Consider the following 15423-nt stretch of genomic DNA (forward strand, 5'->3'; position numbering starts at 1 on the left):
GAATAATGAAGACAGCTTAAGTGGTTTGGGCTCATGCAAAGGATGTCTTCTCTGCAGGTCAAGAATGAAGTGTGTTTACAGTTTGTATGGCAGGGCCAATGTCTGTAGCAGGAATGTCTGCAGGAGGCTCAGGTTAAGAAAAGACACAACTCTCTTGCTTACCCTAAGGGTTTCTTATTAATTATTTATGTTCATGTTAACAAACCAGCAAATTCTTCAGCCATTTTCTCCCATGTTACACTGTGATAACTCAGTTAGAAGGGACATTGTGGTGCACTAGGTGGGGCCAGGGAACCCACAACAAAAAATGGAGGCACCTAAATGACAAATCCCATGAAGTCCCATGAGGCAGTGCTGAGTAAACATTTTAGGTTTTCTGTCACTGTTTTTCAGTTCTTGGGGTTTGGGGGTTTTTAATTTTTTTTCTCAAAACACTTAGACCCCATTTTCAGCCAGCTCTACTTCATAGTCTGTGAACTCCAGACAAGCAACGTTACCCCACAATACAACCAAGACAGCTCAGATGTGTCCAAATCTCTTCATTGTGCCTTCATGCTGTTTTCCCTCAAGCATAACTTTAATGATTCCAGTAATATTCCTTCTCTCTTACATTGGGGTGAAAGGAAAACTGTTCCCCCCTGTTTCTCCCACTGATTTTGCAGTTCAACCACTGAACCAAAAATGAATTGTTCACACCACTCTAGTTAGGGAAGCAAAAACACAATGCAGATGAGATCACAGCTATATTCTACAAATTTAAAAGTGTCTGCATTTGGGGTTCTGAGTCCAGCTCATATCTAGTTTAAAGGGAGACTTAGGTTGATGTGAACTCCAAGTTGCATTTCATTACAGTATGTGCACAGTATGCACACATGCACACTTTTTGAAGGTTTGCCAATGGGAACAGCCTTCAGAGGGTTTAAAAGGCAATTAAAAATCATGTTCAAATAGGCCCCTCTCACCTTTATCTTAAAATATATCTTGAGTACTTAACTCTGAAATAATTTTGAAGTGACAATTTCCTGCATCGTTGTCTAGACGGTTCCACTTCGAGGAACTCATACTGCAGATCTGTGGTGTGAGGATGCTGCAGGGAAGTGTCTAACTCTGAAGAAAAGACTATATCTAGTTATTTGGGTTTGCCAATGGCTCTTTACTTCTCAGCCTAAAATACTTAATATTAGTGTTCTTCTAAGGCAGGAGTAACCCCAATGAAGTCAGACATGCTTCCTGCATAGGCAGTGAAGTGCAGTCTGCCTGCATAGGCAGAGACCTCAAAGGATCCTCCTCTTTACCAGACCTACAGGATTACTCAGTTACTCACACTTTGACAGAAGCAAAACAGAGGCATGGACATAAGAGGCATTAGAAGACAGAGGAACCGTAGAGGGAAAGCAGGAGGTGGTAGCATTTCGGAGAGGGACGCAAAAGGACCTTACTGCCAGAATCTTCAGATGAACAGTCAAACGATCCTGCCAGTTGAAGCAGACAATGTGGGGCAGGTAGAGGGTGAAGTAGATGACTCCACTGCAGGCAGCTGCCAGATTGGCTTTGGAGAAGAAGGTGCTGAGCAAGAAACACTGCATGATGGTGGCTGCACTGAATGTCAGCAGAAACAGAAAAAGGATGAGGGGATCGGTATAATGAAGAACCTGGCCATGCTGTAAATAAAGGGAAACAAAGATGAATTTAAATCAGTGGTTCTCAACCTTTTTAGACTCCCCTCAGGAAATGCCAGCTCTTAGTTTTCACTTGTTTTTTGATTACAGAAAAATCCTAGAGTAATTCTTCTATCGCAGAGAGCTCAGAAAGCCCACAACAGGTCAGAATGTTTGTAACGCTATGACGGATTCCTATTTGCAATCTCTGGACTTATCTTGTGAATCACATTTACACAGTGCTAACATTCATAGTAACCTGTGGCACCCCTGAAAGGACCTCAAGGCACCCCATTGAGCCACAGCACCCTGGTTGAGAATCACTAGTTTAAATATAAATATACCATTTGTTTCCTAAACCAACAGGAGAGGAACTACCACTGGTTTCAACTTTGCAATGGTTAATTAATCCAACTGTCCTACCTCTTCCACTGTACTCTTACCATCTCTCCACCAATTCATCTTTGGGCATTATAATGATCAAAGCTAATAAGACAATTGCTTAATTCCTTCCCTTTGCCAAGCTCCTGAAGTGTTTGCTTATTCCACAGGCACAGTCTCACTGGCTGCAGAACCCAGAGCTCGGCTCGGTGAGTTTGTTTTCTTTGCAAATGACTGAAACTTGATGTTCTGCTCCTCTGCATTTTTCATGGGAAGGTTCTTTGTAGACGTTGTATACATACAATCCCAAGCAAGACATGCCTGCATGGAAATCAACTCCTTTTAAATAAAACTGTCTGAGCTGTTAGAACAAATTCCCATTGTTCTCCCTGCAGCCCCCCTCCCGTCTGACAACCCTGCCTGCTGAGAGCACTGGGAAGAGGGTATGGCAAAATCTGACAGAGATGACATCATGAAAAACCAGCAGGCAAATTATAAACCACTTAATCCTGCACCTCACTGGCATTCAGACTCCAAAAGTGCTGCAAGGCCTGATGAGGATGACTAAATATTCCCAGAGTCACTTGTGAACTAAATAACCTACTCTTATGAACGTCTGCTAATCTTTCTTCCTTAACTCTGTGGTCTTTCTATGGTGTGTGTGGGTTTCAGATAACGATCAGTTTACCTCGCCTTCCTGGTTCAAGTTAACTCACGGTCCCCCAGCATCCCAGGATGCTTTGGAGCGCTGGGCTGGGTTGGGCTGTGCTGTCTGCTCCAGAGAGTGGGATTGGCCCCACCCCTCTGCTCCCTAGCCAGAGCGCCATCACCCCTCGGGCTGGCTGAGAAGGGGGTGGGGGTGGGAAGCCCGGCTCCAGACCCCAGCTGGGTGCCTGCCAGGGGTGGATCAGCCCCTGCCAGGCTTTTCCCTCACTCACCACCGGAGCGGAGGAAGGGGTGTAGCCAGACCCTGGCGTCAGGAAGGCAGAATGAGGCAGAGGGCTTTAAGCCGCCCCCCCGGACTCCGAGCAGAGGGGGTCGGGTGTGGCCAGACACCAGCTCCAGGCCTGCACGCTGAGGCAAAGGGGAGCGCTTCAGCAGAGCATGGGGGAAAAGCCTGGCAGGGACTGCTGTGTCCCTGCCAGGCAGACCTGGGCTGAGGGAGAGAGAGGGGTTTAAACCCCTCCCCCTCCCCTTCACTTCAGCATGCAGGCCCAGGGCTGGCATCTGACCATGTCCCCACCTCTTCCCCCTCCACTTGAGAGGGAATGGGGAAAAGTCTAGTAAGGGGCTGCTGCACCCCTGCCGAGCAGACCCCTGTTGGGGTTCTGTGTGGGTGAGGGGGTTTAAACCTCCCCTCCCCTCCCCTCCGCTTCCCCTCCATCTTAGCATGCTGGCCTGGACTGCAGTCTGGCCATATCCACTCCCACCCACCTCCTGGCTCTAGTGGGGAGCAGGGGAAAAGCCTGGCAGCGGCTGCTTCCCTCCCCCCACTCAAGGGACACCCTGGCTGGGGTCCCTGCAGGCCAGGGTGGGGTTTAAACCCCACTCTTCAATCATACTCAGCAGGCCTGCCAGGGCCTGGCCAGCACCCCAGCTCATGCAGGGATCTGGAAAAGCCTGAAGGGCTTCTCTTCTGGCTTCCCTCCAGCCTTCCCGCACTGCCGAAGGAAAGGGAGGGCTACTCTAGCTCCCCCCAGCTTCCAGCCTGAGCCACTGCAGGCAGGTGGCTGCATTTCCACAATGTCTGTTCACTTGATTCTCAGTTCAATCTATGCAGTTTAGACTAACCTGCAAAGATTACATCAATTCAGCCTTGGGCTTTTTTACTGTTTGCATTTAGCCTAGAAGGATAATATGATCCTTTAATATCTGGGTCTCCACATATTTTTGCACTGGTTAACTATGTCAGGGATGGGAATATATATATTTTACTAAACCTTGTTATACTGTTACAGTCCACATAGGAGTCCACTTATGATATATAAAGGTGCTTTCCATGGGTATAGCTAGCCCTGCATGGGAAGGGGAACACACATCTGCACCTTTTATATTGGTGCACCTGTGCACAAAGTGAGGCAGAAGGAAGATCTGTGCCGTTTAAACTATACCAACATCACACATAAAATGGATCTCATCAACACCGGCTGCAAAAAACAAACAAACAATGTGCTGGAAGAATTTGTAAGGACAGAACCAATTAAGCAGGGCAGACTGAATCCCCACTGTACACTTTTAAACCATACCAGGTATAATTCAGGGCATTGGGAAAGATGGGACTCTTCCTTGTCAAATTAAGTGTCTGCTGCAGCTCAGTTAAAAACAGTTATCTTATTGGCTAGGCAAGGGCTGGGAAGCCTTAGAAGTAAACTACTATAAGCTGTTTTGAAAAAGCATCAATTCAGAGGTGCAGTAGCCAGGAAAGTTCTCTCCGGGGAATGAGGGGTGAAGGGGGTAAAGCTCCACCTCTGTAGTGCCCCTCCCCTGTTTGTGATAGTGTCCTAGACTCAAACCAGGCAGGTACTGTGTGCAACAAATGAAACACAGAAAGTGTATGAAAAGATTAGGATGCTCAGATTGAATCTGCTGCATTTAAAGCAGGGATCATTAGTTATTGAAAGATTCTGCTTCTGTTTACAGGAAATGCAATATACAGACCATGACCTGCCAGTGTAATCAGGTCTGGTATATTGTCCTACAGATGATCTTAACAATAAGTCTCACTAGTGAACTTATCTCTTGCTGTCTCTGCCAAGTGCTGATGCTGCCTGGAGGGCTGCTTACAAGAATGTGCTTGCTACGTGCTCAGCTCAGAATAGCCCACCAGCAAATCTAGTCTCCTTATGAATAGCTCCTATTGTTTCCTGATGGCTGGCTGATATCAAGAGTGCAAACATAAACTGGGAGTCTAAAGCTTTTTACAGTCACTCCCAAAGGTAATCCTTACCGCAATTAATGCCGTTAGGAGAAATGTACTCAGAGCCATCATGATGAAGCTGTCTAGAAACCAGGTGTACCAGATCACCCCATTAGTGACTCCCCTGTTCTTCAAGGCCTCTTTCAGTCTCATTTCTTTCTCCAGAACAATGCTCTTCACGATCATGGAAACTGAATAGATCCAAGCCAGCACCATGAAGATGGGGAAGGAGCGGTTCAGGGTGATCATAAAGCTGTCCAGGTAGGGAGAGAATAAGGGAAACACATATAAAACAAGAAAGGGTTGGCACAAAAGGAAGCAAAAGAGGCAAAGAGTATTAAGAATCCATTGCATTTTTTATGCATTTTCAGCAAAACCCAACCTTTGCTTCTTTTGAAGATCAGTCTGAAAGGGGTCCCAAAGTGCTTTTGTAAACGGCACTTCGCTACATCCCCTGAGGTAGAGAAGTGTTATCTCTGCTTTAGAAAGAGGACATAAGACCTGCTCTACTACAAATCTGTGGCAAGGTGGAGGCCAGATTTCACTCCACACAATAGCATAGCTCAGCAATTGCCAACCTTGGGGTCACAATGATAAAAAATGGGGTTGCAAAGACATTTGACAGCGGTAACTGATTATGATGAAAATCATAGAACAAAGTAGGAAACAACAGGTTCCCCTTGCAAGCTGGCAAAGTTCCACCCTGCAAGGGGCTGCTTGGGGCTGGGGAGAATAGGAGAAGGGTCATCAGCAGGGATCCAGGTTTTCTGTTTCCCACAGAAAAATGGAGAAAACTAGAGATTCCCTGTTTTTATCAGAGAAAATGCAGATTTCTCCTTTTAGCAGAGAAATCCATGGATTTTCTGCTTTTGCAAAGAGCTCTTGCAGGCTTGCACAGCTCCAGCCTGCAAGAGCTGATTGCAGGAAGGGCGGGAAAACCCCAGCCCTTCCCAGAGGGGGGTGGGGGGGAGAGGGGGAAGGGCGGGGCCTGACCCTCTGAGTCAGCCAAGGCTGGACTCAGGCTCAGGCTCAGTCTCAGACTTGCCCTTCGCACGTGGATCCTAGAGGTAAGTGGGGCTTGGGGGTTGAGGGACAGGGCTGGGGAAGGGGGCTGAGGAAGTGTTGCTGGCCCCAGGCAGCACACTGCAGCCAGGAGCAGGGCTGAGAGTGAAGGCAGAGGTGCAGGGCTGGGGGGTGAGGGCAGGGGTGCCCCTCTGTGGGGGAATTTGTGGCCAAGCGATGCAGGGCACAGTGTGATGGTGCCTGCCATGTGCAGGCCGCACACATGCTCCCAGGTGGGGCTCACATGCAGCCAGCTGCATGACTCTGTGGCCACAGCTCTGCAGCAGTGGTGAGGGATGGTGGCTGTGGGGGGCAGGGGGACCTCACATGCAGCAGCCACTGCCACTTACCTATGGAGCCGTGCCAGCGGTGATGACTGCTGTGTGCAAAACCTCCCTGTGCCGCTGCTGCCACCGCGAAGCCATGCCCGCAGAGCTGTGCAGATGGCCTTAGGGTGGCAGCAGCAGCGTAGTGGCAGCCGGGTGGCATGCAGCCACCCCCCGCACTATCCTGCACTGCGCAGTGGCCACAGCCACCACCACACTGCCCCTGTTGCCCTATGGCCAGCTGCACAGCTCCCTGGGAACACCGTGGGAGCATCCTCTCTCATGGTTTTGAACATCAGTTTTTAAGTAAATAAGTATACAAGTATTAAAAGCAGCTGGGTGCTGCTAGAAATGTTGGGAAAGTCTTGAGACGGTTACAGAGGGCAAGTGTCAGCTAATGAACTCGGCACTATTGTGTCAGACAGCTGGAGGGCTCCCTCTCTCTTCTAATAGTAGCTTACAACCAGAGCCTTTTTTCATGCAACTGCAAGGATCTTGTGCCTTATTGTCCCCTTTAAAGACTTTACCATGTTTCCTGCTGGGATCTCTTTATATGTGTTTGGAGCTAAGAATAATGTTCTGTGTAATACCCAAGTTTCACCTTGCACCTGTTTTGTAATACTGATGTTTGAATGAAAAAGACTCAATAGTTAGAGTGTTTATGGAGCAGAAAACTGAAGGTGATCAAATGAAAAAAGCAAAATTATTTTGGGGGTCTCCAGACTGATCATAGCTCCTCCTCACTCTGTTATGAGTTAATGTGATTGTCCTGGCCAGCAAAACAGACAGGAAAAAATCACATTCTCATTGAAAAGTCCTAGGAAGCAACCTGGCCTGTTGAAACAAAAGGAAATGCTTTATGTACCTGGGCCAGGAAGGGAATTTGTTCTGGCCACTTGCGAGAGCTTTTTCCTAGTGGGCCAATGGGATTTCATAGCTAGTACACTGCACCTGATTTCCAAAGTGCTTAACCACTTTAATTAGGCTCTCTGAAAAGGCCAAAACTAAAGCCAAGTCTCTCTGGATTTCAGGTATCAATCCATAGCTACATGAGCCAGGCCTTAGAAATCTACTTGGATGGGATTTTTGCAGCTGGCTGCAGTAATTTCTGGTGGGAAAAAATGGCCTGACTCCACAGGTTTCAGTTGGAGTTGCTGATATTCACGGTGTGTGAAATGGGAGCACAAATCATACCTCCCTGCACTCTGCACTTATCTGGTACCGACTGGCAGAACTATCCAGTGACTTTACTTCAGTATGTCACTCTTTTTTGGAATACTGTTTCCACATAGGCAACTAAACCAGAATGGTTACAGCAGTACAGTTTTGCCAGTCCTTTTCCCCAAGCCCTGCTTCTCTCACTCTCACTCACTCTCTCTCTCTCTTTAAAGTTTGATGGTATTGAATCTTTTTTATCTTCAGCTTCTTATCTCAGTCTTAAACAGGGAAGCATATTGCTGGCTCCATGGAGTATTTCACTAATGCCACAGTCCTGGGATTTCTCTCTGGCCTCTAAGCAAGATCAAAGGTAAAAACAGTCAATCCTCTTAAAAGTCTGTTGCACCACCCAGCCACCCAATTAGTTATCAGAAAGAGGATCACAAGCTTCTCTTACTCACACATCATCTACAAAGCAGGGATAGGGCATTTGCTGCAGGTAGATTCCTGTTGGCACTTCAGTGTTGGTCTGAGTCTTTATGATCCCATGATCAATCATGTCTTGCAGATATGCAAACCCTCCCCAGATGTAACGTAAATCCTCCACTGGGTCAGCTCTTGGACCAGGATCCCAGTACCTGGGAAGAAAACCCACACGGAAATCACTCCCACAGACAATTACTTTATCAAAGGGGGCTATTGCTGTCTTTTCCTATTTATAGACTGCCAGGCTTCATTGCCCCCAAATGCAGAAATTAAGCTACTAAAGCTAAGTGGCTGTTTTAGGATAGAAGGGACTGTTACACTGGGACAGCTCCATGACAGTAGTTATTCCACTTAAGCCATGCCAATCAGTTTCTCTGTGGAGGTAAGACCTAAGGAATCATGTTTGCTTTTAGAAGCTAATCCCAGCGATAGAAGACCTCTGTATCACAGGAGCAGTGCATCCTGCTGCACAAGGAGTGTGTGGGGGGCAGATGTGCTTATGTGGAACTTCTAGCCACCTTCTCCATGGGGCAGTCATCTACCCCATCTTTATTGTCTCCTGTCCTGCACCCATGCATAGTTGTCCATGCCAGGTACTGGGACCTGTGTATGAATTGCTTTGTATTACATGTTGCCATACCACTGAATTCAGTCAAATCTTGCATGTGTCCCTGAGAGCAGACTCTGGCCCTCTAGCTCCCCAAATGCTGGTGAGAATTTCCCCCTTTTTGCATACTGGTTCAACATTGGCACAGCAGCTGAAATCAGCAGAAACACTCACCTGTCTTTGATTTTATTTGTTTTCTCCACTGCATCTATGTCCATCCGGATCTTGTATTTCACATGAGGTGGCACCTTGCTGGTCATGTGATGCATGTCAGGAAAGACAACTCCAGCCCAGAATCTGTTTTCCTCCAGCAGGTGAAGGGCACGATGTGTCAGTTGGGTTTCATCAGCATGACCTTCAAATTTATCCAGGGTCAAGCACTGCAGACAATCACAAAGGTGACAGCCTTATGGGCATGAAGTGGCTGGAGTTATATACTGAAAACACACACAGTTTGTCAGCAACAGGACAGGAAAGCAAGTCAGTTAATTTCTGAGGCAGCTGTCATTTTTCAGCTTTAATGCTTAGGAATTGAGCCTAAGGCCTTTTCTCTGGAAGATGACCTATTTTGGTCCAATTCTTATAATGAACTTAGGACATTAAGCTGTGTGAATCAAAGCTCAAACAAGCAACAGCCACCTTAAAAAGAGCCCAAACCTAAGATGTATAACCAAGAGTGAATTTGGGAGACACCAAGGAGTGACATTCTTGAAAAAAAAATGGAGAAAGCTCATTATAGCATGTCTCCCCAGCCAGATAAAGAGAACAGTACAGCTGAGCCCTCATCTTGATAAACAAACATGGCGAGTAGCCCAAACCTACCACCTGGAAATTACAGACAGCGAGGGCAAACAAATCTATCAGCCAAAAAGGAGAAGAAGGTGTTCACCCCCTGAGTCCCTTGCAGGTGGTACAAGATCTAGCGAGATCTGATGGTGAAGCTTGGAAATGTTCAGAGCAAAACTGTAAGTTAAATATTTAGTTTTAAAGTGGAAAACACAGGGCGGGGGGGGGGGGGATGGGGGAGGAGGGAAATTGCATCAAAATGCCACTGCTGATGAGTCTTTTAACCCAAGAGCGTAGGCGGCAGAAGGGCAGAGCTAACGGGGCTTAGCTCCACCAAATGCAGGCAGCCTGGGCATGGGCTGTAGGTGGCTGCAGCAGCGGTTGGGGGTGGAGAGAGGCAGGAAGGGGCACGCGTGGCATGGACAGAGACAAGCAGCTGGAGACTGCAGGTGGCCAGAAACTCGGCCCGGCCCTGCTGTGTGTAGACTGTCACCCAGCAAGTAAATACATGGATGGGAAGAGGCGCAGGGGACAAAAGAAGTATGTGAGGGTGCAGATCGAGGCCCCTGGGGCAGGTTGTGGGATACTCACTGGCTGGGCAGCTAATCCATGGGTGCGGGGGGCTCCTGCCACTGCACATGCTGCCCCAATCTGTGTGTGGAGCAGAGGCCAGCTGCGGCTGGACTTTCCACCCCACTGCTGGTGCCCTGGCAGCCACACGCCTCCCACCACTGGGCAGGAGGTGCAGCCAGCGCGCAGGAGGTACATGCATCGTGCTGTTCCCAGAGCACCAGCAGTGGGGGGCGGAACCCAGCCCGCTGTGGCAGCTTGCCTCCGTCCCGTGCACAGATCAAGGGGGCACTTACCCCCGGTGCCTGCCCCAGGGGTGCACAGATCAAGGGGGTGCCTGCCACAGCAGCGGGAGCCCCCCTGTGCCCCTAAACAAGCGGCCCAGGCTCCGAGTGTCCCATGACCCAGCCCAGCGCTGGGCCCCATTCCCCCAGACCCTGCCCCATCTCTGCCCCACTCCCTCCCTCACTGCAGGGGCTGATTTTTAAACTGGGAATTTACAAGTATTGCACCCTAGGGTTCTCTTGTTATTGCTTGGAATGAGGGGGTTTGGAGGCGGGGAGGGGAAGGGGAAGACGAGGAAGGGATTGCTTATGCAAAATCCTGGATATGCTTGTACAAACTGTGAGAGGATCATTATATAATCTACTCTGCATGTGCAAATTCAGACATTTTGTGTGTGCTAAAAATGATGGGAAGGAGCAGTAGTACTCCCTGCCCCAAGGCAGCTGACCTGACCTTTAGGACAGTCTGTATGGGCTTCCGGCTGTAGAACTGGATGGTGTGGGGAAGAATAGTAGGGCAAGCCTCCAACTCCTCCTCCCTGAGGGTAGCTTGCTCCAGGGCTGTGCTTGCAGGACCTGTACTCAAGGGAGTGAAGCTATGGCTGGCCCCTATAAACAGTGGCATACACTGACCCCTGAATCATGTTTTCACTTTTTCACAGGGGCCCAGTCTCAGCCTGGCCTTTGGGGCACAATTATGGGAACTGGGTTGGGGATCCTTTGGGTTGGGGACGTTTACGTTTAGGGGCAGAAGAATAAAATGCAAATAGGTGTAAAGAGATCCCTCCCCTTCCCCACCTCCCCCCACCTGGCATGACTTCATTGTCTGGAACAATGGAAAACTCTGATCCTCTGGGCAAAATGTAAAAGAGTCTTTGAAGACCCTGCCCTATTCTGGCATTAGGGGTCCTTAAAGCAATCCTTAAAGATCAGCGTAGCCATTAGATTCCCCACAGAGAAGCTAATTGTCTTGGAGGCACATCCAGGTGTTGTTATTAATGTTCACACAGCTGTATTGACAAAACATTGCCTTGCCCATAGGAGCTGTAAACTCAAAGGCCCCTATACCCTGTTTTCTCCCTGGGAAGTGCTTCCATCTGAAACTAATTGGTCTTACCTATGCTGTCATGTACTGTACGGAAATCTTCTGTTACACAGATGCAGCTTAGCTTCTTTGGTGCTAGTGATAGTGAGGGTGCCAGTGGAGGACAGCCATAGGCACCTCACCCACTGAATCAAATTCAGCAGTGCTACAGTGTGCACTATGGGTCCAGTGTGCTGTTCCAAAGGGTTCCTGCCCAGGCCTCCTAACCATGTTGACTGGTTAGTTTCTGGTGCAGACTAGCAGCTGCAGGTCCTCCAGGTAATAAGGTAAGGTATGACTTCAAAGGGCTGTGACCTCTGATGAAGTAAGCCTCTGTTTATGAAAGTTTACACCACCTCTGATTCAGGTAGGTGCAAATCTATCCAACCTCCCGCAGACATACGGGCATTACGCCTTGTGTAAACACTTTTGCCAGTGTAAAAGAACCGTGTTAAGTCTTGCTTGCATCTCATTCTGATTCCAGATTCAGAGCACCCATGCCGGGAATTTCACTGGTATAACTGTGCTGGTCCAGTTGAGTAGTATCACTGGTGGAGCTTCCCACACAGATAAGCCCTCAGGATCCTTTCAGCAGGTGCACTGACAAAATTGTGGCAGAGTTGTTCCAGGCTACTGAGGCAGAATTAATCCACATTTCAAAAAGCTCTCTAGTATTTATTTATACAGTCAAACCCTAACGGTCTCCCAGGAGCTGCTGGAGCATGTGCCTGTCACTGCTGTGCACTCAAGCAAACCCTGTACACACCCTGCTGAAACTTGGGATTTCCACTCAGCTGGTGGATATATTGCACCATGTAGCAGTAGAGACACTGGGAGCACCTGGACTGTGCGCCTTCCCTCTGAACTTGTGACTGTGCATGGCACTAAGCAATCCTAGATTTCCTTTCTAGTGCAAGTATTCAGGTCAATGGGATACTTAGCATCTCATGGACTTGGGTCAGGGAAGCTGGTGCCAGAAAGAAGGAATTTCATCTCTCAGCAGCTGCCTAAGTCCCCTGTGCTGGGAGGGAAAGTTCACCCTGAGAGAGGGCTCCTTCATAGCTGCTGAGAGCATTCGTTTCAGAGGAGCTTGAGGCATAAACTGCTGGAGGGAGACCCAGAGGAGTTCTCAAACCACCGCTGGTATCAAGCCACTGGGGTTATGCACAGAGAGGCCTATTCTCTCTCCGCTGATACCTCAGGATCCACATTGGACAAGATCTGGTCTGACTTGCAGCAAAAGCAAGATGGCAAAACCCACCCCACAGAATAGCTGAGGGAAAACTGCCGTCAGAATCTCCAGCATTCCTCACCCCGGGCCCTGTCACATCAGCGTGCCTGTTGTGTAGATGAGCTCTAAGAAGCAAAAAGCTCCACACCCCAGAGTTTGTGATACTACACCCTACAATCCCTCTTTGGATACAGCTTAAATATAGTCGAATGCTGAATGACTGCACTAATTGGGACTGACTCCTGTGTGAAAAACCAGTGGCTATCAATAAGCTCCCAAAACATGACTGAAAATACAGCATAGCAAAAAGACACTGCATGTTAAGTGTTTGGCTAGCAAGGTTACTGTGTCTTTGGATGAAATCTGTTGCCTTTAATTTGGCATGTATGAGGCAGAGATATTGAGAACACTCTCTTTTGCATTTTGATTAAAAGCCCGCTATGCGACATCGTATGACAACATGTGGCTAATTAGAGTACTGTTGCTCAGTATCCTACTGTACTTTTATGACCATACATTTATTGTAACTCCCAAAGTTCTTGGCCCATAACAATCAGACAAAAGCTGCAGAACCAAGGTGTAGCTAGGATCTCTTGTCAGTTAGGGTTTTTTTATAGGCCTATTACTTTATAGGAAGCCAGACTATGGTAAAGAAGGAGGTAACAAGATGGTAATTGCACAAAATAGCAAGCAAAGAGCTACTGGTGCCTTGTGAATATGCTGTAAGCAAAGGGGTAGCTCATCCAGCAGCCCTGAAGAAAGGAATTACAGCCGTCACCACAGCGAGAAGGGCGCGTGTTGCTGTTGGGAGACATTAGATGGCAAGGACAAGTCTGTACGAACTGCAGAGCTAGTGCCATGCTCAATACTGAAGTCTCATGGAGAGAGTAAAGGTGAACATGATGCTAAGTGCTTGGGTTGTTTCCTCAGTGCGAAGCACACAAAGCCCCAAAGAAAACTGATCCATGACATGATTTGGGAGCACAGTACCACATCCACTGGCTATTTTAACACATGCTCCTAGAACCCAGGTCATCAGAGGAATCTGCACTGTATCTTGCTTCATGTGGAAATGGGGCTATGTGGCCTTGACAACACTAGGAAAATTCTCTTAAAATTTGAACTGCAAAACAGGTGAACTGGAGGTGTTGAAGCTATGAGGCCCTTATGGTGGGAGCGATTTTTAAAGCTTTTGAGAGATTTAACTAACCAAGCTATAAAATGATTCCAGAGATTTTCTGGCACTAGCACTTCAGCTGATTTCAGACAGCTCCCAATCTAAATTTCTGAGAACACTTTCAGAGTCCACAAAGCCTGTGTGTATTTCTGACAGTCAAAGGAGAGCAGATCCCCAAGGTACTGCATATTTGTCTTGTTTTAAATTAATCAGCTCATTAATTAATCAGATCAGTTAGCTACTGATTTCTTTGGCCTTGGACAGACATTTTATTTGAAGCACTCTAAACAGTGAGTGTACAGAGTTGCCAAAGAAGCACTTCAAAAATGGCTGAAGTGCCTCAAAAATTATCCTAAAAAATGAGGATCATCTTTTGAAGCACTTCTTGAAAAATCTGTACTCTCCAGCAGCCATCTGGGATCCCACACTGCTCATTTCCCACCCCACCCCACCTTCTTCCACCTGCATGGGGGTGGGGGAAGAGAGTGGGATGACAGCTAAAGAGTATTCTCCTGTGTGCTTTGGCGATCCTCAGGAATGCCAAAGGCCTTGGGTCGAGAAGAATTCAGGGGTTCTTGCTCTCCATCCAGGGGCAGCCCAGGAGAGAAGGATTCCTTCTATGCCTCTTGACTCCCATCTGCAGAGTTTCTTGAGGACAACAGAGGGCACGGGAGAGTGCTTCCTACCATATTTACTCAAATCCGAGATGAAGTTTTCCCCCACCATTTAGCAGGGTTGGAATCCAAGCTGCAGATGATGTCCCCACCCCGACTCACCACCTGCTCTCCATAGCCCCTGCTGCCTCTCCTCTTGCCACTGATAAATGATAAGTGGCAGCGGGAAGAGGAAAGGCACCAGGAGACATAGGCACAGGAAGGCAGGTAGGCATGGGGGCAGAAGGGAAGAGGGGCAAGTAGCAGGAAGGGCAGACACTGGGGTGTGCAGGCACTGGGGGGAAGTAGTTGTGGGGGGAAAGGCTGCAGGGTGCAAGGGGCAGGTGTCCGCCTGCCCACCTGCTGTTGCTTGCCAACCCTCCAATAATTAGATTCTATACATGAAAAATTATAACAAATTTATAAATGTTCTATATACAGCATCTAACTATTGCAGGGCCACCTTCAAATCTAAGTCATTTTGTACTTGGGTAAATATCATAGCTGTCCATCCCATTCCCTTTCCTCTCTCCCAAGGTGTCTTGGGAATTGGGGCACTGCAGGATGCTGGAGGACTAAGCAACTCCCTATCATGTTCTTTGACTGGAGAGCACTGCTACTGCATGTTGTCTCAGTGATTTTGAAATGCTCCAACAGGAAGGTGTGGACATACAAGTCTGTATGGCACTGAAGTACTCCGGATTTGAAGCATTTCAAACGGGAGTGGATTTGGAGGCATTTCAAATGCACACCTGTCCATGGCCCTTGACTATTATATATCTACTGCATTTTGCCATGTAATGGGTTTGTAACTAACCTGCTGACTGCAGTTAACATTCCCCAACTAACTCATGGTTGTTACTCAGTCTGTAGTTATCATGCGGTGAGATATTGTAACTTCATGCACAAGGCATTGAGTCATTATAATTATCTACAGTAATTTTAAAGAAACCTTGTCCCTTTTCAATTTTCTAGGAAAAAGAAACACAATAATTGTGAACTCTGTAAACTACCCTGTTAGTAACCTGAAAATTTATAATTGC

At 47.8% G+C, this 15423-nt stretch overlaps 1 protein-coding gene across 1 annotated transcript in view; it reads right to left on the reverse strand.

The window, feature by feature from the left end:
• ABCA4 (ATP binding cassette subfamily A member 4) overlaps positions 1–15423 on the reverse strand; it is a 102643-nt gene that overhangs the window by 56859 nt on the left and 30361 nt on the right. Inside the window, exons 12-15 of the mRNA XM_090047554.1 lie at positions 8770–8975; positions 7964–8140; positions 4987–5209; positions 1440–1661 (exon numbers count right to left, since the gene is read on the reverse strand). Coding sequence (XP_089903680.1) covers positions 1440–1661; positions 4987–5209; positions 7964–8140; positions 8770–8975 — 828 coding nt within the window. The remainder of the gene's footprint in view (positions 1–1439; positions 1662–4986; positions 5210–7963; positions 8141–8769; positions 8976–15423) is intronic.

This window comes from Crocodylus siamensis, chromosome 5, assembly GCF_052110815.1.
Source record: "Crocodylus siamensis isolate JL-2025a chromosome 5, ASM5211081v1, whole genome shotgun sequence".
NCBI classification, from domain to species: Eukaryota; Metazoa; Chordata; order Crocodylia; family Crocodylidae; genus Crocodylus; species Crocodylus siamensis.